This window comes from Entelurus aequoreus, linkage group LG21 (assembly GCF_033978785.1).
Source record: "Entelurus aequoreus isolate RoL-2023_Sb linkage group LG21, RoL_Eaeq_v1.1, whole genome shotgun sequence".
NCBI classification, from domain to species: Eukaryota; Metazoa; Chordata; class Actinopteri; order Syngnathiformes; family Syngnathidae; genus Entelurus; species Entelurus aequoreus.
In genome coordinates this window covers 3,110,396-3,135,381 of record NC_084751.1, presented here as the reverse complement: position 1 = coordinate 3,135,381, position 24,986 = coordinate 3,110,396, and the positions used below count along the sequence as shown (strand labels likewise).

At 32.3% G+C, this 24,986-nt stretch overlaps 1 protein-coding gene across 1 annotated transcript in view; it reads left to right on the top strand.

Moving 5' to 3' along the window:
- The first annotated feature begins 12,461 nt into the window (after positions 1-12,461).
- Positions 12,462-24,986, top strand: part of tbx5a (T-box transcription factor 5a) — a 24,828-nt gene continuing 12,303 nt past the window's right edge. Inside the window, exons 1-5 of the mRNA XM_062032240.1 lie at positions 12,462-12,537; positions 12,712-12,872; positions 13,056-13,150; positions 14,851-14,970; positions 15,329-15,476. Coding sequence (XP_061888224.1) covers positions 12,726-12,872; positions 13,056-13,150; positions 14,851-14,970; positions 15,329-15,476 — 510 coding nt within the window. The 5' untranslated portion in view covers positions 12,462-12,537; positions 12,712-12,725. The remainder of the gene's footprint in view (positions 12,538-12,711; positions 12,873-13,055; positions 13,151-14,850; positions 14,971-15,328; positions 15,477-24,986) is intronic.

Sequence of the window (24,986 nt, the reverse complement as noted above, 5' to 3'; positions counted from 1 at the left end):
TTACACTATTTTATATCAGAAATGGCACCAAAATATTTACTACTAACACATTTTGATAGATTTTTGAGCGCCGTGTGTAATGTTTTATATTTTCAATGGGACATGTTTACTTGAGACTTATCTGTTATGTTTGACTGCCATCTAAAAAAAGTTAAAGTACCAACGATTGTCGCAGACACACTAGGTGTGGCGAAATTATTCTCTGCATTTGACCCATCCCCTTGTTCACCCCCTGGGAGGTGAGTGGAGCAGTGAGCAGCAGCAGTGGCCGCGCCCGGGAATCATTTTTGGTGATTTAACCCCCATTTCCAACCCTTGATGCTGAGTGCCAAGCAGGGAGGTAACGGGTCCCATTTTTTATAGTCTTTGGTATGACTCGGCCGGGGTTTGAACTCACAACCTTCCGATCTCAGGGCGGACACTCTAACCACTAGGCCACTGAGTAGGTTACTGCTCACACTTAATAAAATAGTGTAGCGTCCCGGAAGAGTTGGTACTGCAGGGAATTCTGGGTATTTGTTCTGTTGTGTTTATGTTGTGTTGCGGTGCAAATATTCTCCCGAAATGTGTTTGTCATTGTTGTTTAGTGTGGTTTCACAATATGGCACAGGTTTATGACAGTGTTGGCGTTGTTTATACGGCCACCCTTAGTGTGACATGTATGGCTGTTGAGTAAGAATGCCCTTTATATATTTGTACATGGGATATCCTTAATCAAAGTGTTCATTAAAAATTGGCTATGAACATACAGAATGACAGCATTTCCTTCAATTTAAGGCCGTTTTCACCCTTGCCGATGCATCACAAAGTATTGGGGTGTGTAAGCTCAACTTTGGAAGACACGGTAAACAAAACGTCGGCGAAAAGCCATGATCGGTAAAAATTAATAGATAAAGAAAACGTGCATAGCCAACGCTGACTAATGGTACGCAGGCGCCATTAAGTGGTGCGCCAATAATCACTTTTCCTATATTCAAACACAGTGTTACTGTTTAAAATGTGTGTAATGTTACAGTGGCAAAAATGTTAAATATACCGTATTTTCCGGACTATAAGGCGCACTTACAATCCTTTTTTTTCCTTCAAAACTCGACAGTGCGCCTAATGTACGGAATAATTTTGGTTTTGTGTACCGACCTTGAAGCAATTTTATTTGGTACAGCCTACCATACTTGGAGTCATTTCAAAGCAGCTTAAGGTTCAAAGAGCAACAGTGCAGACAATTGTGCGTAAGTATAAAGTGCATGGCACAGTTTTGTCACTTCCACGATCAGGAAGAAAAGGCAAGCTATCACCTGCTGCTGAGAGAAAATTGGTCAGGATGATCAAGAGTCAACCGAGAACCACCAAAATGCAGGTCTGCAATGAATTGGAAGCTGCTGGAACACAGGTGTCAGTGTCCACAGTCAAGCGTGTTTTGCATCGCCATGGACTGAGAGGCTACCTTGCTCCAGAAGAGACACCTTAAGGCTCGTCTAAAGTTTGCTGCTGATTACATAGACAAAGATAAGACCTTATGGAGGAAAGTTCTGTGGTCAGATGAAACTAAAATTTAGCTGTTTGGCCACAATACGCAGCAGGTAGAGGTGAGGCCTTTATTCCAGGAACACCATCCCTACCGTCAAGCATGGCGGTGGTAGTATTATGCTCTGTGCCTGTTTTGCTGCCAATGGAACTGGTGCTTTACAGAGAGTAAATGGGACAATGAAAAAGGAGGATTACCTCCAAATTCTTCAGGACAACCTAAAATCATCAGCCCGGAGGTTGGGTCTTGGGCGCAGTTGGGTGTTCCAACAGGACAATGACCCCAAAACACACATCAAAAGTGGTAAAGGAATGGCTAAATCAGGCTAGAATTAAGGTTTTAGAATGGCCTTCCCAAAGTCCTGACTTAAACGTGTGGACAATGCTGATGAAACAAGTCCATGTCAGAAAACCAAGAAATTTAGCTGAACTGCAGCAATTTTGTCAAGAGGAGGGGTCAGAAATTCAACCAGAAGCTTGTGGATGGCTACCATTTGTTTTTTGTTTTTTCATAAAGAAATACAATCATGTGTGCTTACGAACTGTATCCCTGCAGACTGTATTGATCTATTTTGATATATAATCTATATATTGTGTTTTTTATGTTGATTTAATTAAAAAAAAAAATTTTTTTTTCTTTTCTTTTTTTTTTGTGCGGCCCGGTACCAATCGGTCCGCGGACCGGTACCGGGCAGATGAAACCAAAATTGAGCCGTTTGGCCATAATACCCTGCAAAATGTTTTCGAGGAGAAAAGGTGAGGCCTTTAATCCCAGGAACACCATACCTACCTGTTGGAATAATTATGTATACGTTATCACACAACTCTTATGCTTAAAGGCCGTAGCTGTAGCTATTATCTATTGTGCTCAAGTTGTACTTTTCTATCTGTGCAAAGGCACACAACTTGTAATCTTCCATTGCGAGTTGTCTCGCAGCAGCAGTTTGTTTCCAGACCCTGCCTGCTGACAGCCAAGGACGGACTTCGAGTACCTCAACGCAGGCAAAACAGAGACAGGACGAAATCACGAGTGTCAGCACATTAGCATTCTGAATAATCATGTATTGTGTCTACTGGGGCTGCTTGCGTTACCCCTCCCTTCAGAAGCAGCCTCAGTGATGTTAACGAGGGAACTCCTGAATAAATAGAGGAGCGCGGGGGCTGTACCTTAGAGCGTAGGGTGAAACTGTAACTGAGTGTGCAGCCCAATACGTTTCTCCTCATGAGCAAAATTTAACTCTTGTCTCTGCGTGATTCCTTGCTTCTTGTCTTGTTTAATAGATAGTTCGGTGTTTGAACATGACACTACCATTCAAGCATGGTGGTGGTAGTATTATGCTCTGGGCCTGTTTTGCTGTCAATGGAACTGGTGCTTTACAGAGAGTAAATGGGATAATGAAAAAGGAGGATTACCTATGTTAGCTTGCTTGCTAGCAGGATTACTCTGCGAGGCGCACCCCAAAAAAGTAGATCCTACTCCATAAAAGCCTACTACATACTACAAAATAGTGCAAACTAGCAAACATGTACAGTAGTAGTAAATAAAATAATGTTATTGTTGGTATGTGTGGTAAGTATTATTGCCTTAGCTGTTGCAGGTTTGCTTGAATAGTCCAAGAAGCTGTCACCATTTCATTTGGGGGGTTTCTGCTGCAAAAAAAATCCAACAAAAAAGTTACATTACACTTGTGAACCTGCAAATTACTTAAAAAATAATGAGCAATTGTCTTGCAAAAGCAGAAGCTTCAAAAGCAAAAGCACACACCCGACTTACAGACACTGATTCAAAATGACTGCTAAGTAGGCCTTGGCTCCTCTCACTACAGGTGAACCCACCTGGGAGCTTAAAAGTCATCAAATTCATCAGTCGGAGAACCAAAATGGGGATTTATTTTTAATAGAACTGATTTAAATGTATATGTAAACAGTTGAAATTTAAAAAGGCTAATAAAACAGTTGTTTTGTGTTTATTTAGCAGATAAACACCCCTCAAGCTAGTCCACACTTGGTATGTTCCATTGAGGAAGAAGACTATAAAATAAGAAAAATTTGATTGAAAATGGGAACGCACGCCATAGAAATCAGGCCAAAAACGGACAAACATAATTCATTTATTAATAAATGCATGCCTAAAATGACAAACGTACAGTATGTGATGGATATTGACAAACAAAAAGCATATATTAGCAAATATCTTATCGTGGTCATTTGCGTGTCTTGGTGTCCCCACCAAATATTTTTCATGAGTATGAATGTGATATATATATTTAAAAAATGCATAGGAATAAACAGGAAGTGCAAAAAATATTCGGTTTTTGACAGAACTCTTCGACAAAATCTAGCCCCAGTTTTCAGATACTGTAATTGAGTTTGATTTTTTTTAAATCCAATCCAATCCAATCCACTTTATTTATATACATGGCACATTTCAACAACAAAAATGTTTCCAAAGTGCTGCACAACAAGATTAAAAACAATATTAAAACAATATTAAAAACAATATTAAATATTATCCTTAGCTCCACCAATGACTGAATAAAAACAAAAAATAAATAAATATAAAAACAATATAAAAATAAATATGATTAAAAACGATTTTAAAAGGAAATCATTATTTTCATCATTTATATGCATTTTGAATTGTTTTCTGCATGTAAAACTTTAATTATTCTCAATAAAATGTGTTTTGTGTTCATATTTTTGGGTGCATGATTTCTTATGGGGGAAAAAATTGCATTGGTTTTCGAGATTTTGTTTAGTTTAGTTTAGTTTAATATTTCTTTGGTCAGTGGTGAATAAAATAAACAAACAGTTTTTACATCCATGAATTCATAAATTGACAATTTTTACAGACTGGAAGGGTTTAGGCTGAAGTTGAGCACTTATTTGGCCTAACCCTATTAAAAATCTCAAATACAAGAGAGACTGTACAAAGGAATTTAAACCCCCATTATAATAATGTTCATATGTTACAGCAACCCCCGCGACCCCAAAAGGGACAAGCGGTAGAAAATGGATGGATGGATGTTATGCACATTAGCTTGAGTATTTCCTGGATGTGGTAATTAGGCCATTGATCATAGAGAATATAGCCATATACTCTTCTCATTCCATTCAACACATTATAACCACTACAAAAGCCTAAACATTATTCTATAATGTCATTTTATAGTCTAGTTATGTTATGTTGTTGTATCATATTGCATTGCATTATATTATAAAATATGTGTTTATTTATGTTTAATTTATTAAAATTAAATTAATTATTTTTAATGCCTTTTTTGAGAGGAACTGCATTTTTTCATAATTTAATGTTAAATTATATAAATATTGTTGAAAAAAAATTAAAAATAGAACTGAACATAAACATTTGACTTATTTATATCAAAAAGTATTTTTGATGACGCAGGAAATTCCACAGCACTTATAAATTGCATGTTCTGCTAATTGCCACAAGGGGGCATATTTGCATGGCAATTGAAAGCTGCTATGATTTGTTGTGATGGGGCGTCTACATTTCATTTAATTTGGCAAAAGAAGCGTCTCAGGGAATTGCATTTTCTGCCCTAGATGTCCAGGTTATTTCTCTCGCTTCTTGCAGGACGTCAGAGGCAAAGAAACAACCCCATTTATACATTTTGTGGATTTTGACGGCGAAGTCATAATAAGGTGCCCTGACCCCGTCGAGGTGAGACGTGATGGCCCCCAGACTCATTCTTCCCCACCCCCAGGTTATAGAGGAGACCACACCACACGCTTCCCATGGTCGTTATTTGGCTTCTTCTTTTTTTTTTTACACATGTGTGCATTACAGTCTTGCATTGAATTGAGTTAGTCTATTACATTACCTGTGGAAGGAAATATTCAATATTGGCACTTGTACAAATAGTATTAATATTCCCTCACCAAATTGTTACGGATGTCCAAATCTTTTTGTGCATATAAACATTGATTGATTGATATAAAAATGAATGTAGATATTCATAACATAAAGTTGTGAAATTCATCATTTTTAAGGGGCTGTGGTTCATAAAAATGTTTGTTTTCTTGTCAGAAAGAGTAGAATATCAAACAGATATTGTATAATATCAAAAATCATACATGCATTTAATTAGTGGATTTTCCATGGGAGCGCTGTTGCATAAAATCGCCAGCAGAGGGCGGCAGAGTACATAACATGAGCGCACTATGGAGGCAAACGTGCAGGAAGTGTATTTTATCATGTTGCTGTTATTACCAGTAAATCATTTCAAATAGATTTTCTGAATATTTTTTATATATATTAATATTATTAAGTATTTATAAACATATAATACACATATATATACACACACATATATAAATATATACACACACTTATATACACATATATATATATATATATATATATATATATATATATATATATATATATATATATATATATATATATATATATATATATATATATATATATATATATATATATATATATATATATTATTGATAATAGCTATAATATATGGACACACCTTCTCATTTAATGTGTTTTCTTAATTTCCATGACTATTTACATTGTAGATTGTCACTGAAGGCATCAAAACTATGAATGAACACATGTGGAGTTAAGTACTTAACAAACAAAAAAAGGTGAAATAACTGAAAACATGTTTTATATTCTAGTTTCTTCAAAACAGCCACCCTTTGGTCTGATTACTGCTTTGCACACTCTTGGGATTCTCTCAATGATCTTCAAGAGGTAGTCACCTGAAATGGTTTTCACTTTACAGGTGTCATAGTTTTGATGCCTTCAGTGACAATCTACAATAAATAAATAAATTAATTTATATATATATATATATATATATATATATATATATATATATATATATATATATATATATATATATATATATATATATATATATATATATATATATATATATATATATATATATATATATATATATATATATACACACACAGTAATAATTCTGTAAACTGTGACTACTTGTGTCTTGCACTTATAGGCCAATGGGGGGAGGGCAACTGTGTGTGTGTGTGTGTGTGTGTGTGTGTGTGTGTGTGTGTGTGTGTGTGTGTGTGTGTGTGTGTGTGTGTGTGTGTGTGTGTGTGTGTGTGTGTGTTTGTGTGTGTGTGTGTGTGCGTGTGTGTGTGTAGTGGTGTTGGCTCGATCAGGAAGTTGGAATGTGGGTCCCCGCGTGTGTGATGTGATTGTTTGCAGGAACATGTCAGCCCCAAGCTCCTCCAAAAGGCCCGCCCAGCCCGAACCTGCATGGGCCTTGCAGCGTGCGGCCCGGGCCTGTAAGAGTGGACCTCTTGTACGCATGAATGTATATATGTGTGTAAGTGTGTACCTCAGTGCTGTGTGTTGTTGCCATGGCGGCACAGATAGCTTATCATCCCGCTCTTACTCCAGTAGAACAAGGGTGAAGTCGCTCAGAAGGTCAGAGGTCAGCTGGGCTCAGGTCCATGTGTGGGCTAGTGAGGGAAGAAAACAGGGAAAGGTGATGATAAATCAGACTGGTGGCCCATTTCAGGTGCTTAGGAAATGTTGCTTATTGTCACTTTTGCAGGATTGGAGTGGGAAAAAATGTACAAGTCCAAAGCATTCATTATATTTACTCAAATAAATTACTCTATGAAATGTTTTGTAATAAAGCAATTTAAATGTAAATATTTAAATGCTCAACATTTTTAAAATGATAAATAAAAATAATAATACAATAAAAAAGGCGAGAAAATATGAAAGCTGTGCATTATTTTTATATAAATATTTGAAAGGGTAATAATAATATTATATACTGTATATATACATATATACTATTTATTTGTTTATTTTTGTTTGTTATTCCATGTTCGACAGCTAAACAGATACATACAAAATACATCAATTTTTCAATTAAATTGTGTACCACTTTAATTTGTAACAAAACATGTCAATAACTTTTTCTCACAGTTTTGAGTCCATACTTGACAGCTACACAAAAGACGGAAAGCGTTCAAAATAAATAAGTTTTTCTTCAGTTGTGTACCACTTTAAATAGAATGGGGGAAAGAATAAAAATAACTATACTTTCACTTTTTTTTTTTTTTCAATTGACTGTACCCCACCATTGACTTCTAATTAATAGGGAAAAAAGTAAAATAAAAAATAAAAAACGTTTATAATTTCTTATTAATTTAGTGCCAACACGATTTACTGCTAGAAAGGTGGGTGAAATACACAAAGGTTATTTTTCATATTTTATCCCTTCAAATAGCAGGAAAAATAACAATAATTAAAAAAAATTTACCATTTGATACCACCACCCTTGACTGGTAATTAAGACAAAAATATAATTAAAATGTTCAAAATATGCATTATTTCTCATGTGTTTAGTGCCAAAATGCTTTATTTCTAAAAAGGCAGATAAAATACAAATGTGTATTATTTCATATTTTTCCCACTTTAAGTAAAAATTACAAATGTTCCATTTCTAATCAATCAATAGCAAAAAAAAAACTATTACAAGACCAATAATTGCATTATTTTTGAGAGTTTTGTGGCCGCTTTGAGTATTAAAAAAGCAGAAACATGACAATTTATCATTTTTCAACATTTTGTACTACCACGCTCGACTGCTAAACAACAGAAGAAAATGTTATCAATCAAAATGTAACTGGTTTTATTTTTATTATACCGTAAATAGCAAAAAAATGTCATACTAAAACCTTAGATTGCTCATTACTGTACTAGAAGGGGAAATATGTGCTAAATTTCTTATGAGTTTAATGCTTAACTGCTTAAGAAAAGAAAGAAAGGAGGCAAAAACACAGATGTGTAACTTAGTTTTACTATAGTTTTACTATAGTTTAAACGCACCCTTGATTGTTAAGCAATAGCAGAAAAACATAGAGGGAAAAAAGCACTTTCAAGAAAAAGTAAAGAGTCAACATGTCATTTTGTCTCTCCTGTCAGGCATTAATATTGACTTGAAATACAATCAAATGAAAACATGATTATTGCACAGTCTGTTGTGTCACACTTTCACCTGCATGGCATGTTTGCTTTTTGCATCTCTCCTCAGCTCTCATGTTTGCTGCAACAAGCGTCAAGGCGGACCAGGCAGGTCCCCCCCTGCATGCATCCCACAGTCCTGGCTGGAATTAGTGCACACATGCACAGGAGACAGCCACATGGTAAGGAGCACCTATTTACTATGTGTGTGTGTGTGTGTGTGTGTGTGTGTGTGTGTGTGTGTGTGTGTGTGTGTGTGTGTGTGTGTGTGTGTGTGTGTGTGTGTGTGTGTGTGTGTGTGTGTGTGTGTGTGTGTGTGTGTGTGTGTGTGTGTGTGTGTGTGTGTGTGTGTGTGTGTGTGTGTGTGTGTGTGTTGTGTGTTGCAATACTTGATTCACTTATTTGTCATTTTCACACAACATTTCTCAAGAATTTTTTGGACCTTTGAGATGTGATTTTTTGAATACACTGAGCATGCAGGGAAGGTGTTGTGCATCCTGCAAGGCCACATGTCAGGAGCACCATGAATTGATTAACGTGGACTTAAACAAGTTGAAAAACGTATTGGGGTGTTACCATTTAGTGGTCAATTGTACGGAATATGTACTGTACTGTGCAATCTACCAATACAAGTCTCAAAACGTGTTGGCCTTTCTGTGGTGCGTTCACTGTCCACTGCAGGCACGTTTTAAGAATTTCAAATTGACTTATTTGGAGCAGAGAGTACACGTTGTATATGTATTGGAAATATATGCACAAACAACCTAAAATAAAGTTTGTTGGTTGTTATTTTGTTTTTGTTTTTGGGGGGGGGACAAAGCAAAAGCCTATTTCCTGATTTTATTGTTTTTTCTTCGAATGTTCTTTAACTGACAATTAAATGTATATGCAATTATAATATTCCGTAAGGGATTTTTTTTTTTTACAGAAAATTACTTTTAATTACTTTTTTTATTTTTTAAGTGCGCGTGTTCAAGGATATTCGCGCGCGTGCACCAAGTCACGTGCAACATGCGCTATTTTCCGCCCAAGTCGCTAAAAGGCTATAAATAGTCATTATAATTAATAATTAACAATAATACATTCAGTTATTTTTGAGGGGGTCAAATTTAAAAAACATAAGAATTGTGTAACTCATTCTACTTTTAAACGAATTTTAGATACAAAACCTTTTAATCTATTAAAGCAATTTATTTACCGTCTTAGAATGATAATACACTGTTTACGTTTTTATGTCAATGCGGGATTTTCAATTGGGACTTTTGTTATAAACGACACAAAATATAATTAAATAATATAATTATTATATAATATAATATAATATAATATAATAAATATAATTAAATACAAAATATAATATAATTGTGTTTATAACAATAAATAATTTGACTCTTCCTCCTGTATTGCGCACCTTAAATCGAACCACAAGTAATCTATATTATAGAACTTAAACACAGATTTAAATTGGATCAGCGCCTTTAAATTTATATTAAAAAAAACATGCAGATATTGATTTTCTCACTCAGAAAAATAAACAGTACATTAATAGTAAAATATCATCGAAATCAAGCAATCAAATCCGGACTGACGCTCAAATGTCCGACATTGCATAACTTTCACTGACGCCTTTTTCACTGATATGGTAACTTTTTTGGGTCAAAACGTTAAAAACAAGCAACTAAAACAACTTCTGAAAAACTTTAGCTCCATATAGTGCAGGAAATAACGCAGTTTTTTTTTATTGCATCACAAAGTGTATAGTTGACATTTACATAATATTACAGTAACGCATTTGAACTGGATTAAAAAGTCCAAATTACAAGAGGTTTAATTTATTTAACAGTTGCATGCAAGACTCATATAAGTGAAAGTGGTGTTAAAAATAAAAACTACAGCACGTTTTCAAGTGCATTCAAAAGGAGGGGGATGTCAAACAGACGCGGTTTTTGAGAGGTTTTCAGAGTCTGGACCTGCAGAATTCCAAACGAACTTGAGGAGTAAAAATATATATTTTTTCATTTTTACTGTATATTTTATTTAAAGACACAATTGCAAGGTGACGTGCAAAATGTGTGTGTGTGTGGGGGGGGGGGGGTTACACAACACTGTGCAATATGGTGCACAAGTGTGTGTGGGTGTGTGTGTGTGTGTAAGGGACAAGCGGTAGAAAAATGAATGGATGGATATATATATATATATATATATATATATATATATATATATATATATATATATATATATATATATATATATATATATATATATATATATATATATATATATATATATATATATATATATTAGGGATGTCCGATAATGGCTTTTTGCCGATATCCGATATTCCGATATTGTCCAACTCTTTAATTGCCGATATCACTGATACCGATATATACAGTCGTGGAATTAACACATTATTATGCCTAATTTGGACAACCAGGTATGGTGAAGATAAGGTCCTTTTTTTTTAAAATTAATAAAATAAAATAACATAAATAAATTAAAAACATTTTCTTGAATAAAAAATAAAGTAAAACAATATAAAAACAGTTAAATAGAAACGAGTAATTAATGAAAATGTAATTAATGAAAATGAGTAAAATTAACTGTTAAAGGTTAGTACTATATATTAGTGGACCAGCAGCACGCACAATCATGTGTGCTTACGGACTGTATCCCTTGCAGACTGTATTGATATATATTGATATATAATGTAGGAACCAGAAATATTAATAACAGAAAGAAACAACCCTTTTGTGTGAATGAGTGTAAATGGGGGAGGGAGGTTTTTTGAGTTGGTGCACTAATTGTAAGTGTATCTTGTGTTTTTTTATGTTGATTTAATAAAAAAAATTAAAAGGTTTTTTTTTTAAACGATACCGATAATAAAAAAAACGATACCGATAATTTCCGATATTACATTTTAAAGCATTTATCGGCCGATAATATATATATATATATATATATATATATATATATATATATATATATATATATATATATATATATATATATATATATATATATATATATGTATATATATATATATATATATATATATATATATATATATATATATATATATATATATATATATATATATATGTGTGTGTGTGTGTGTGTGTGTGTGTGTGTGTGTGTGTGTGTGTGTGTGTGTGTGTGTGTATATATATATATATGTGTATATAATCAAATATTTAGTCAAAAGATAAGCCACATGGGCCACACCATTAGGTACACCTGCACCAATAAAAACAAATATTAAGTTTTTTTTTAACTGTTTATGAGGCAAATGTGAGAAACAGCTCTTGGTGCGGTTATAAACAAATTATTTATTTTAATTTTTTGTAATTTTTTTTTCTACAGTTATTCTTTTTTTTTTTTAAAGTAATGAATGTGCGCAGGGAGGTGTACCTAATGAACTGACCATTTGACATCCACGCTATCAATCTTTCTGCTATTCCATGCATTCCCCGCCCCGCCCCCTTTTAGCCCCGCCCACTCCTACTTATGGCGACTTCCGCTTGTGCAGAGAGAGAGAGAGAGAGAAAGAGAGAGAGAGAGAGAGAGAGAGAGAGAGAGAGAGAGAGAGAGAGAGAGAGAGAGAGAGAGAGAGAGAGAGAGAGAGAGAGAGAGAGAGAGAGCAGAGGGGGGCAAAGAAGGAGGTGACCGACCTTCTCCCGGGGGACTCCAGCCGACGCAGCCAATGCAGCTCGATGCAGCCCCCCGCCCGGGATCACTAGAGCGCCATCAGCCCTAAAATGCACCACCGGCAGCACCAGGCACCGGGCAGCTCCTTGTAGCCGTGCAGCGAAGCCCTCTCGTCGGACACTCGCCGCGCTAGGAGTCGCTGTCTGTCTGGAAGTAAACATATAAAAGATATGTCTATATGAGAACAAAAGACGATTCCATGGAGATACCGAGTCGAAGCTGCAGCCTCGTTTGGATTATTTGAACTTTTTTTTTTTTTTTTAGGATCAAAAAAGGAAGTCGTCGTCTTTTGTTTTGAGTTGGAGGTAAGATGTGTGTTTTAATGCATCCATTGAGTTTTTAATCACGTCATAAGGACGTTGAAATTAGAAGGGAGAGTGTCTCATAATAATCTATTCTAGACCGTTATGTACCTTTCAAAATAAGACTGACTTTGGTGTTGTTGTGCAAGTTGTGACATATTTCCATGGTGTTTGCAGCGGTGCTGGGAGTCATGGCGGAGCCGGAGGAGACTTTTGGCCTGCCAGCCTCCTCTCCCGGTGGTTCGGATTCGAAGGAGGTTCCGAGCGAGGGCAAAGCCGAGAAAGCCAACGGGACGTCCGGCAAGTCGCCGTCCTCGCAGACGACCTACATCCAGCAGGTTGGTTTTCTTATTACTGTGTCATCTTAAATAAGTACAATAAAGTTAGCACAAAATAATTATGTTTTGATATTATTTGGTCATTTTAATGTTTTTGTTTGTATTAAAAAAAACCTCCTGAAACAACATTGGACCAAACTTTGAATGTTGTCCGGTTGAATTATATAACGTTTTATTTTGAAGGGCATGGAGGGGATAAAAGTCTACCTGCACGAAAGGGAACTCTGGGTGAAATTCCACGAAGTTGGCACCGAGATGATCATCACCAAAGCTGGGAGGTGAGGAAATGCACCCACGCCCACATTTATATGGCACATTGTAGTATATAAATACAATAATAGACAAGATTAATGCAAGAAGGATTAAACGTTATTGTGGTTTGCAATGGTGTAGAACTCTTTCTAATTATGGGGACCATATTTAGCTACAAACTCCTCTTTTGCACAGCACATTAACAATAATAAACATAATCCAGACATACTTTGAATTAATATGTATTGCATTTTATTCGATAGTGCATAACTGTATCATAAGTTAATGTTTTCTTTACACGCAATGTTGCAGACACAGTTTGAAATTAACTAAACTAATATTCATGCAATTGAATTGTCCATGGTAATTAGGATTTGTTATATATTGTATATATTATATAAAAATATAATATAATATAATTACATATCAGTATCACTGTAACCCCGAATGCTCAAAGTAATTAATTAGAATAAGTAGTGTAAACTTAAAAAGTTGTTAAAAGTTGTACTTACTTAAAAATGTTGAGTGTGAGAAACATTTTCCTTCTTTTGAAGTTTATTAAACTTTTTTATTTTTAATTAATATTAACTTGTTTGCAGGTTATGTAACTGCTACTTAAAATAATTAACTCACAGTTACTTAAAACTCAGTGGATTAAACATAATGCTGTCTTATTTTGAAAGAACAAATCAATAAATCAAATCAAGCATAAATTAAGAATGAATCAATTGCATTATAGATTTGTATTGTTAATAATAATCAGAAATAAAATAAAAAAAATATAAACAGATACACATATATATATATATATATATATATATATATATATATATATATATATATATATATATATATATATATATATATATATATATATATATATATATATTTACATACATACATATACACATATATAGGGAGTAATCTTCTACTCTTAATCTTATTATTATTATTAATTATTATTAATGTATTATTATTTATTTTTTTGTTTATTTAATTGATGTATTTGTAGATACTACTTAGTTTTTTTTGCTGTTTCTTTCTTTTTTTGGGGGGGTGGTATTATAAAATATTTTGACATTTAGGGCAGACAACAGATATATGATGTATGTGAATATGATGTAATGGATAGGAATGTCTGATGCTGGATGTCAATAAAAATAAAATGAAAAAAAATGGTATTGTTATACGGTGTGTTTATATACTGTATATATAATATGTAAATATTACATATATGTTATATTTTATATTGCTACTATAGTAAATTTTTAGTGTACTTTATACCTGCATTATCCTTTCCATCCTTACCATTTCCATCCTTTGTAACTGAGCTACTGCGTGGAACAATTTCCCTTGTGGATCAATGAAGTTTGTCTAAGTCTAATTATTGTTGCAATGCAGCCAAGGCGCGTTCAGGGCCGACAGCCATATTGCGCACAGGTCAATTCTACAGGTTGCCCCCACATTGCGGGGCCGGGTGGCAACTTGTAGAACACGCACTGTGATAGTGGGGATGATGAAGCGCCCTGCGGCTCATCGGCGTGTATTATTCACGATGAACACTCATAGTTCAGAAGCTACATTAGAATGTTGTGCAACAATCTTTACGCGCTTCCTTTATATTAAGTGATGATACCGTAATAAGTGGACTATAATGCACAGTAAAATGTTTTATTTGCTCTCAGATGTGTGTGATATTTAATGTCAATGTTTTCCCTCTTTATAGGCGAATGTTCCCAAGCTTTAAAGTGAAAGTTACCGGCCTGAACCCTAAAACCAAATATATCCTCTTGATGGACGTTGTCCCTGCAGATGACCATCGGTACAAGTTTGCTGATAATAAATGGTACAAATATATTTCTTTAAAAATACATACACTGTACATGTTGTCGTAAGAAATAGAAAAAAAGTGTATTTGGTGTTGGATCATGCTTTTTCTAACTTTGCACTGGCCCTGGTTCTAAAAAAAAAAAGAAAGAAGAAAAGAACCACATGTTAATATTGTGCACATATCAAAACAAATAAATACTATTTTTTCTCTTCATGCAAAAAATATGAAGGCCAGATTTGTGTCGTAAAAGCTATTATATTTAGACATATTTATATTTAATGTGTTCTAATTTTACTGTATATTTTAACCCTAAAATAATTTAATATAATTATATTTCAGTAATTGTTAATGCGGTGTGATTGCGCACCTCCAGGTCTGTGACCGGGAAGGCCGAGCCCGCCATGCCCGGCAGGCTCTACGTGCACCCGGACTCTCCTGCTACAGGGGCGCACTGGATGCGGCAGCTGGTCTCCTTCCAGAAGCTCAAGCTGACCAACAACCACCTGGACCCGTTCGGACACGTAGGTGCCTAGGTCAATATAAATATATATGCATATCTATATCTCCTCATAACTCTTTTGGAAACGCAAATTGGCATTTTGGGCCTAACGTGCCTATTTTTGTTATGCTATTATCTCACTGCCTATAATGAAGATGTTGTTTCACTATACCACTTTTCATATTATTGCCATTCTCATGAATACATTTTTAGTATTTTTGTTTACCTTAAAAGGGGAAAAAAAGTACATCATCTTTACTCACAAATTAAGACCACAATAAATGGGGAAAACAAGTATATTTGTAGAATTAAGATTTATTTTTAACTGAAGAAACCAGTGAATGTTTTCTTTTTTATTTCTCTTTTTAAAATACAGACAGCACATTTTAATGAATACAGACACACACACACACACGCATATATATATATATATATATATATATATATATACATACATATATATATGTGAGCAAAGATTATATATATATATATACAGATATATATATATATATATATATATATATATATATATATATATATATATATATATATATATATATATATATATATATATATATATATATATATATATATATATATATATATATATATCAATGTTTATTTATATAGCCCTAAATCACAAGTGTCTCAAAGGGCTGTACAAGCCACAACGACATCGTGAGTAAAGATTATATATATATATATATATATATATATATATATATATATATATATATATATATATATATATATATATATATATATATATATATATATATATATATATATATATATATATATATATATATATATATATATATATATATACATATATGTGTGTGTGTGTGTGTGTGTGTGCGTGTATATATATATATATGTGTGTGTATATGTATATGTATGTATGAATATATATACAGTATATGTAAATGTATATATATATATACATGTATATGTATATATACAGTATATACATGTATATGTATGTATATGTATATATGTATATGTATATCCATCCATTTTCTACCGCTTGTCCCTTTTTGGGGTCGCAGGGGGTATATATATATATATATGTATGTATATATATATAAATATATATATGTATGTATATATATATATAAATATATATATATATATATATATATACATATATATATATATATACTGTATATATATATAAATGTATTTATATATATATACATGTATATATATATATACATATATACACATATATAGACATACATATATGTATATATATACACATATATAGACATACATATATGTATATATATACATATATACACATATATAGACATACATATATGTATATATATACATATATGTATGTATATATATACATATGTGTGTATATATATATATATATATATATATATATATATATATGTATATATATATATATATATATATATATATATATATATATATATATATATATATATATATATATATATATATATATATATATATATTTCCACCTGTATTCCCCAGACAAGTGTATATTCATAAAGTCAAATAACAATAACATTACCAATAAAACAAAGAAAGGTCTGAATCACTATTAGTTAGATGCTTTGTTCTTCATCACTTATATACGTTTTTGTAAAATTCTAATTAAACCTAATTAACAAATTCTGTAAACTGGAAGTTCACTAAATTGACTTCAATTGAATTGCACCAGCTTTAGAAGGAAGGGGAAAAAAATGTAAGTGGGCCTGTTACCCATTTCCTAAGAAAGTCATTATTCCACACTATTAACAGCGGCCTTTAAACATCTGCAATTCCTATACACACACACACACACACACACATAATAACACACACTTCATCAATGTGTCTCCAATGCAAACATGAGGCTGCAGTATTTCCATAAAGCTGATGTTTTGCAGCCACTCATTAAAGGCACACAGTAATGAGTCTTCATGCCTATATAGTACAATAATGCTGATATTTGATGAACCATAAAGATGATGTTATGCATTAAGCTGAAATTTGAATGCAAAAATGTTGATGTTCCATGTAAAAAAGTGAGCTGCCATGCGTCCATAACACCTCTGATGGAATGTGAGCAGTGTTGTAAATTTTTGGGGATGGAGATGTTTTTTTGTTTTTTTGTGGTTCCTGCGGGGCTGGTTTGGGCCTCCGGGATTCATAAATGACATGCAGCATGGCCGGAAATATGTTTCCATGGGTTGTGTTGGTGCAGCTGGACGGAATATTTAGAATGATTAGTAGCAGTGAGATGTTGCAGCGTGCATGGTGAAGATGGCTAACAGTTCTTTTTGTTGTTGAGTTGTTTTTATGCTCATTGAAGGTTAAACTCGCAAAGCTGTGAGGAAACAATGAAGCTTAACTTAATCCAGTGAGTCATGGAGGCAGTGTCTAGGCAAGATGCACACTTTAACGAAGGCCTGTTGTAATTGTTTACATGCATGCAACAAAGAAAACAGGATTAAGTGTTGACACAATGAACGCGGGTGTTTTGTTGCGCAACCACACTCAAAATACTAGACTTGAAACTTTTCGGCGATATTGGATTGTGCCTTAGCTTGTTCAAAACAAACCATTACTGTTAGAGGAGCTTCCAACCCCTTTTTGAACTAAATACTTTCTACACCAAGGCTTCTAATCACTTTCAATCCATAATCTTCTCACACCAGTCTGAGATATGATGTGTAAAAATAATTGAGAACTTTTTAATATGAACTCAGATTGTGATCAAAACCATGCTGATCAACATATTGAGTTACAGTACAATGTGAACTAAAGTTGATCAGCTTCAAATCACCTCTCAAAGCATTTACATGTAAATCCAGATCATGATCAAGACCATGTTGATCAAATGTATTGAATGGAAATAATGAGAATTAAATAAATTGATGAGTAAGTTTCACACTGAATTTAATCCAAATCAGCTCTCAACATTTTAACAGGAATATAAAGATCATGAGCAAACATCTAGAATTAAAGTATATGAAAATGATATAATCCCAAAGTTGATCAATTCGTTTACCATGAATTGATTAACATGGACCCCGACTTAAACAAGTTGAAAAACGTATTCGGGTGTTACCATTTAGTGGTCAATTGTACGGAATATGTACTGTACTGTGCAATCTACTAATAAAAGTCTCAATCAATCAATTTGTCAGTTTCGCACCAAATTAAATCCAAATTTACACTCAACTTTTTTACATAAATCCAGATTGTTGACATATGAAGCCAAACTCATGGTAAAAGACTATGATAAACAAACGTACCGTTTCAGCATATGTAAATAATGTGATTTAAAACTTTATCTGTTAATTTCACAACAAACCGAATCCAAATCCGCTTTTAACTCTCTTAAATAAATCCAGATCATGATTGAAACCATGCTGATCAAATGTGTTGAATGGAAAAAATCAGGTAAATTAAAAGTTGATGAGTAAGTTTCACACTGAAATGAATCCAAATCAGCTCTCAGCATTTGACATTTATATAAATCATGAGCGCAGACTGTATGGGCAAACAGATAAAATTACGGTTTACAGAAATAATATGAGTCCAAAGTTGTTAAATTTGTCAGTTTCACACCTAATTTAATCTACAAAATAAAAAATCTAGATAATATGATTAAAACCCATGATGATTAAATACACTGATTACCATCATATAGGAATACTACTCGAAAGTTGATGAGTCAGTCTCACACCAAATTGAATCCAAATTTACACTCAACTTTTTGACATCTAGATCATTGACATAAACCGAGATCGCTGACATTATATCTTGATGATTGATATAAATCCAGATTATGATAAAAGACCAGGAAAATTGTACAGATTCAGTATATGTTTATATAATGTGTATTAAAAGTGTATCAAAAGTTGATCAATTAATTTCACGCCATATTGAATCCAAATCCACGCTTGAATCCAGATCATATTTAAAACCACAATGATCAAACATACTTAGGTACATTACGTGGAAAGTCCATTTGACACCAAATTAATCCAAATCTGCTTTTAACGTTTTGATATTAATTCATGACCACACATAAATTAGGATATAGAAATAATGTAACTCAAAAGTTGATAAGTCAGTTTCACACCAAATTGAATATAAATCTGCTTTAAATACTATTGATATAAATCCAGATGATAAACAATTATAAAGATCAAACATATTGACTTAGTATAGAAATAATGTGTTTCGCACCAAATTGATTTCAAATCGGTTCTAAACACAATTAATATTAATCTAGATCATGATTAAGACTCAATGTAAAAATGGCTAACAGTAAATGAATCGGAAGTTGATAAATCAGTATCACACCAAATTGAATCCAAATCTGTTCTTAACACTTATGATATGAATTCGAAAATATAAGCAACACTCAATCCGAAGTGAGTTACAGTTTAAATTGAATCCAAATCTGTTCTAAACACTTTTGATATGGCTTCAGATTATGATCACAACTCTACCCAAAAATTGAGTGACAGTACATGTAAATAAATGGGTCAAAAGTTGATAAATCATTATCACACCAAATTGAATCCAAATCTGAACTAACACCTATGATATGAATTCAAATCATGACCAACACTTAATCAAAATTGAGTTACAGTATATGTAAATAATATGGGTCAAATTGAATACAAATCTGTTCTAAACATGTTTGATATGAAACCAGATCATGTATGATCAAAATTCAGTCCAAAAATTGAGTGACATTAAATATAAATAAATGAGTCAAAAATTGATAAATCAGTGTCACACCAAATTGAATCCAAATGTGTTCTAAACGCTGTTGATATAAATCCAGATTATGACCAAAACTAAATCTAAAAATTGAGTGACAGTACATGTAAATAAATGGGTCAAAAGTTGATAAATCAGTATCACACCAAATGTAATCCAAATCTGCTCTAACACTTATGATATGAATTCAAATTATTACCAACACTTAATCCAAATTGAATTACAGTACATGTAAATAATGTGGGTCAAATTGAATACAAATCTGTTCTACACACGTTTGATATGAAACCAGATAATTTTTTATCAAAATTCAGTCCAAAAATTAAGTGACATTAAATATAAATAAATGATTCAAAAGTTGATAAGTCAGTGTCACACCAAATTGAATCCAACTGTGTTCTAAACGCTTTTGATATAAATCCAGATTATGACCAAAACTGAATCTAAAAATTGAGTGACAGTATGTGAGTCAAAAGTTGATATATGTCTCACCAAATTTAATCCAAATCTGCTTCCAAATATTGTGGTGTGAATACAGATCCTGATAAACATGCATCGTTTTACACCACATTGAATCTGAATCTGCTGTAAACACGTTTGATATGAATCCAGACCATGATGAAAACTAAATTCAAAACTGAGTGACAGTACTGCAAGTAATGTACTGTAGGTCAAATTGAGTCCAAATCGGCTATGAACACTTTTGATATGAATCCAGATTATGATCAAAACTGAGTGACAGTACTGTATATGAAAATAATGTGAGTCAAAAGTTGATAAATCAATCAAATGCAAATCTGCTTTCAATTTTGCTGGTATGGATACAGATCCTGATCCAAACCATGAGGAGCATACATAGTTTCACACCAAATTTGAATCCGAATCTCCTTTCTCTTTGATTTGTACTGTGTGAGAACACGCCCCCAAACACACACACAAATAGATAAAAAAACTTTATAAGTGAAGGTATAACGTCAACAAAAATCTTCTCCTATCGGGGAAAACAAAGTATATTGTCTGTTTTGCTCTGGTGAAACTAAATTGGACCACATGTTGCTTTTGAACTCATCTGAACCTTCACGATCTGTCTCCTTTCTGCCAAACCTGGTCTAAAACTTTCCTTATGTAACTCCAAAGTGATTCCCACATGCATGTCGCCTCTCTCGGCCTCTTTCTCTCTCTCTTTCGTGCTAAGTGACGACTACCAGAGGCCTGGATGGGGTCCTCTCTCATGCTCAACTTTCTTCTGGAGCTTTCTTTGATTGTTCAAATTGACCACATGACGTCGTATGATGAAACATATTGATGTATTTATTGCTATTTATTTTATTTAAATATAAAAACAACTCTTTTCTATTCCCTTCCCCCTCCACCTTTCACTCCTGCTGGTATTTGGGACCTATCTGTTATCTCAAGGGCTTGTTTTTGTACCTGCCTTTCACTGACATCTGCACTGCCCAGACACCACAAGCCCCCGTAAGCCTCCACAAGCCCCCCGTTGGGGCGGACTGAACCATGCATGGTGGCCATAGGCGGATAAAAGAGTGCTTTATTAATATTTTTTAATCGTACCTTCCGCCCATGTGCAGAACAAGCAGTAAAAAATGGATAGATGGATGTACTTGATCAAGTTTTATGCTGTAGTAGCCTTAAAGAAGTCGGAAGAAAGTCATTTCCTGGAAAAGAGGCAACGATTAAAAGTGACCAAATAGTAAAGTATTGTAAATAAAACAATTTAAAACAACTGTATAAAAATATATGATATATTCAAAATAGTAAGATACATATTTAAGAAAATAAAAAATAAACATTTAATTTTTAACATAATAGGATTAGGATTAAATTATTTGGCATTACGCATGCAAGAAAAGCATGGGGTAACCAAATGTGGTTTAACGTTAAATCTAAAAGTGGATTAATTTGAATGCACTGTATTTATATATGTATGTACAGAATACATATTTTGAGAGTTTAGAAACACATAAACGACATGTAATGGAAATAGACTAATATTTAGATATACACATGATAGGATATGAATATGCAAACTAAAGTATAGTCCATAAATAGCTATATGAGTATATACAAAACTAATATACATAACAATAACATAAAATATTTCAGATGTTATAAAAATATTTAATACTAAAGGAAAGTCAGATTGCATGCAAACAAAAACATAAAATTATTTTCTAAAAAAAAATCAAACAAAATATAATATTATGATAATATAATGAACAACTATAATTATGAAAAAACAACAAAAACAAAAATCATAAATCTAATTGTAATAAAAAATTATGTAATTTAAAAACAGCCAGGTCAGATATTTTTAAAAATGTCTCACTGCACACAATTTAACAAAAAGTAACATTAGTGACAATGCCGCAGCGCGCGGTGTCCAGCCAGCTCCACCAATGTAAGAGATGTAAATATAAAACCATTCTAATATTATAAAAAAAAAAAGAGATGAAAGAGCTCATCAATACAAGTTATCATATAACTGAATTAAGTTTTAGACAAAACCATTTTTTACATACTGTTGCTTTAAAAATGTAATGATATAATAGACTTGCATTTAAAGTCAATAAATAGCTATACAAAACTAATATACATAATATAATCTAACAATAATATAAAATTTGTCCGATGTTATAAAAATATTTAATACTATAGGAAAGTCAGATTGCATGCAAACAAAAACAGAAAATTATTTTCTAAAAAAAAAAATTCAAACAAAATATTATATTTTGATAATACAACAATATAAAGAACAACTATAATTATGAAAAAACAACAAAAATCATAAATCTAATTGTCATAAAAAACTATATAAATTAAAAACAGCCAGGTCAGATATTTTAAAAAATGTCTCACTGCACACAATTGAACAAAAAGTAACATTAGTGACAATGCTGTAGCTCTCGGTGTCCAGCCAGGTCCACCAATATAAGAGATGTAAATATAAAACCATTCTAATATTATTAAAAAAAAGAGATGAGAGAGCTCATCAATACAAGTTAGCATATAACTGAATTAAGTTTTAGACAATACCATTTTGACATACTGTTGCTTTAAAAATGTAATGATATAATATACTTGCTTTTAAAGTCATAAATAGCTATACAAAACTAATATACATAATATAATCTAACAATAATATAAAATTTGTCCGATGTTATAAAAATATCTAATACTGTAGGAAAGTCAGATTGCATGCAAACAAAAACAGAAAATTATTTTCTAAAAAAAAAAATCAAACAAAATATTATATTTTGATAATACAACAATATAATGAACAACTATAAATATGAAAAAACAACAAAAATCATAAATCTAATTGTCATAAAAAACTATATAAATTAAAAACAGCCAGCCCAGATATTTTAAAAAATGTCTCACTGCACACAATTTAACAAAAAGTAACATTAGTGACAATGCCGCAGCGTGCGGTGTCCAGCCAGGTCCACCAATATAAGAGATGTAAATATAAAACCATTCTAATATTATTAAAAAAAAAGAGATGAAAGAGCTCATCAATACAAGTTAGCATATAACTGAATTAAGTTTTAGACAATACCATTTTGACATACTGTTGCTTTAAAAATGTAATGATATAATATACTTGCTTTTAAAGTCCATAAATAGCTATACAAAACTAATATACATAATATAATCTAACAATAATATAAAATATGTCCGATGTTATAAAAATATTTAATACTGTAGGAAAGTCAGATTGCATGCAAACAAAAACATAAAATTATTTTCTAAAAAAAAAAAAATCTAACAAAATATAATATTATGATAATACAACAATATAATGAACAACTATAATTATGAAAAAACAACAAAAACAAAAATCATAAATCTAATTGTCATAAAAAACTATATAAATTAAAAACTGCCAGGTCAGATATTTTAAAAAATGTCTCACTGCACACAATTTAACAAAAAGTAACATTAGTTACAATGCTGTAGCTCTCGGTGTCCAGCCAGGTCCACCAATGTAAGAGATGTAAATATAAAACCATTCTAATATTATTTTTTTTAAAAAGAGATGAAAGAGCTCATCAATACAAGTTAGCATATAACTGAATTAAGTTTTAGACAATACCATTTTGACATACTGTTGCTTTAAAAATGTAGTGATATAATATACTTGCTTTTAAAGTCCATAAATAGCTATACAAAACTAATATACATAATATAATCTAACAATAATATAAAATATGTCCGATGTTATAAAAATATTTAATACTGTAGGAAAGTCAGATTGCATGCAAACAAAAACATAAAATTATTTTCTAAAAAAAAAAATCTAACAAAATATAATATTATGATAATACAACAATATAATGAACAACTATAATTATGAAAAAACAACAAAATCATAAATCTAATTGTCATAAAAAACTATATAAATTAAAAACAGCCAGCCCAGAGATTTTAAAAAATGTCTCACTGCACACAATTTAACAAAAAGTAACATTAGTGACAATGTCGCAGCGCGCGGTGTCCAGCCAGGTCCACCAATATAAGAGATGTAAATATAAAACCATTCTAATATTATTAAAAAAAAGAGATGAAAGAGCTCATCAATACAAGTTAGCATATAACTGAATTAAGTTTTAGACAATACCATTTTTTACATACTGTTGCTTTAAAAATGTAATGCTATAATAGACTTGCTTTTAAAGCTCCTCTTCCATTCTGCTAATGTGAGGTTTGGGACAGAACACACCGCAACAAGTCCACCATCCACCAGCGGACT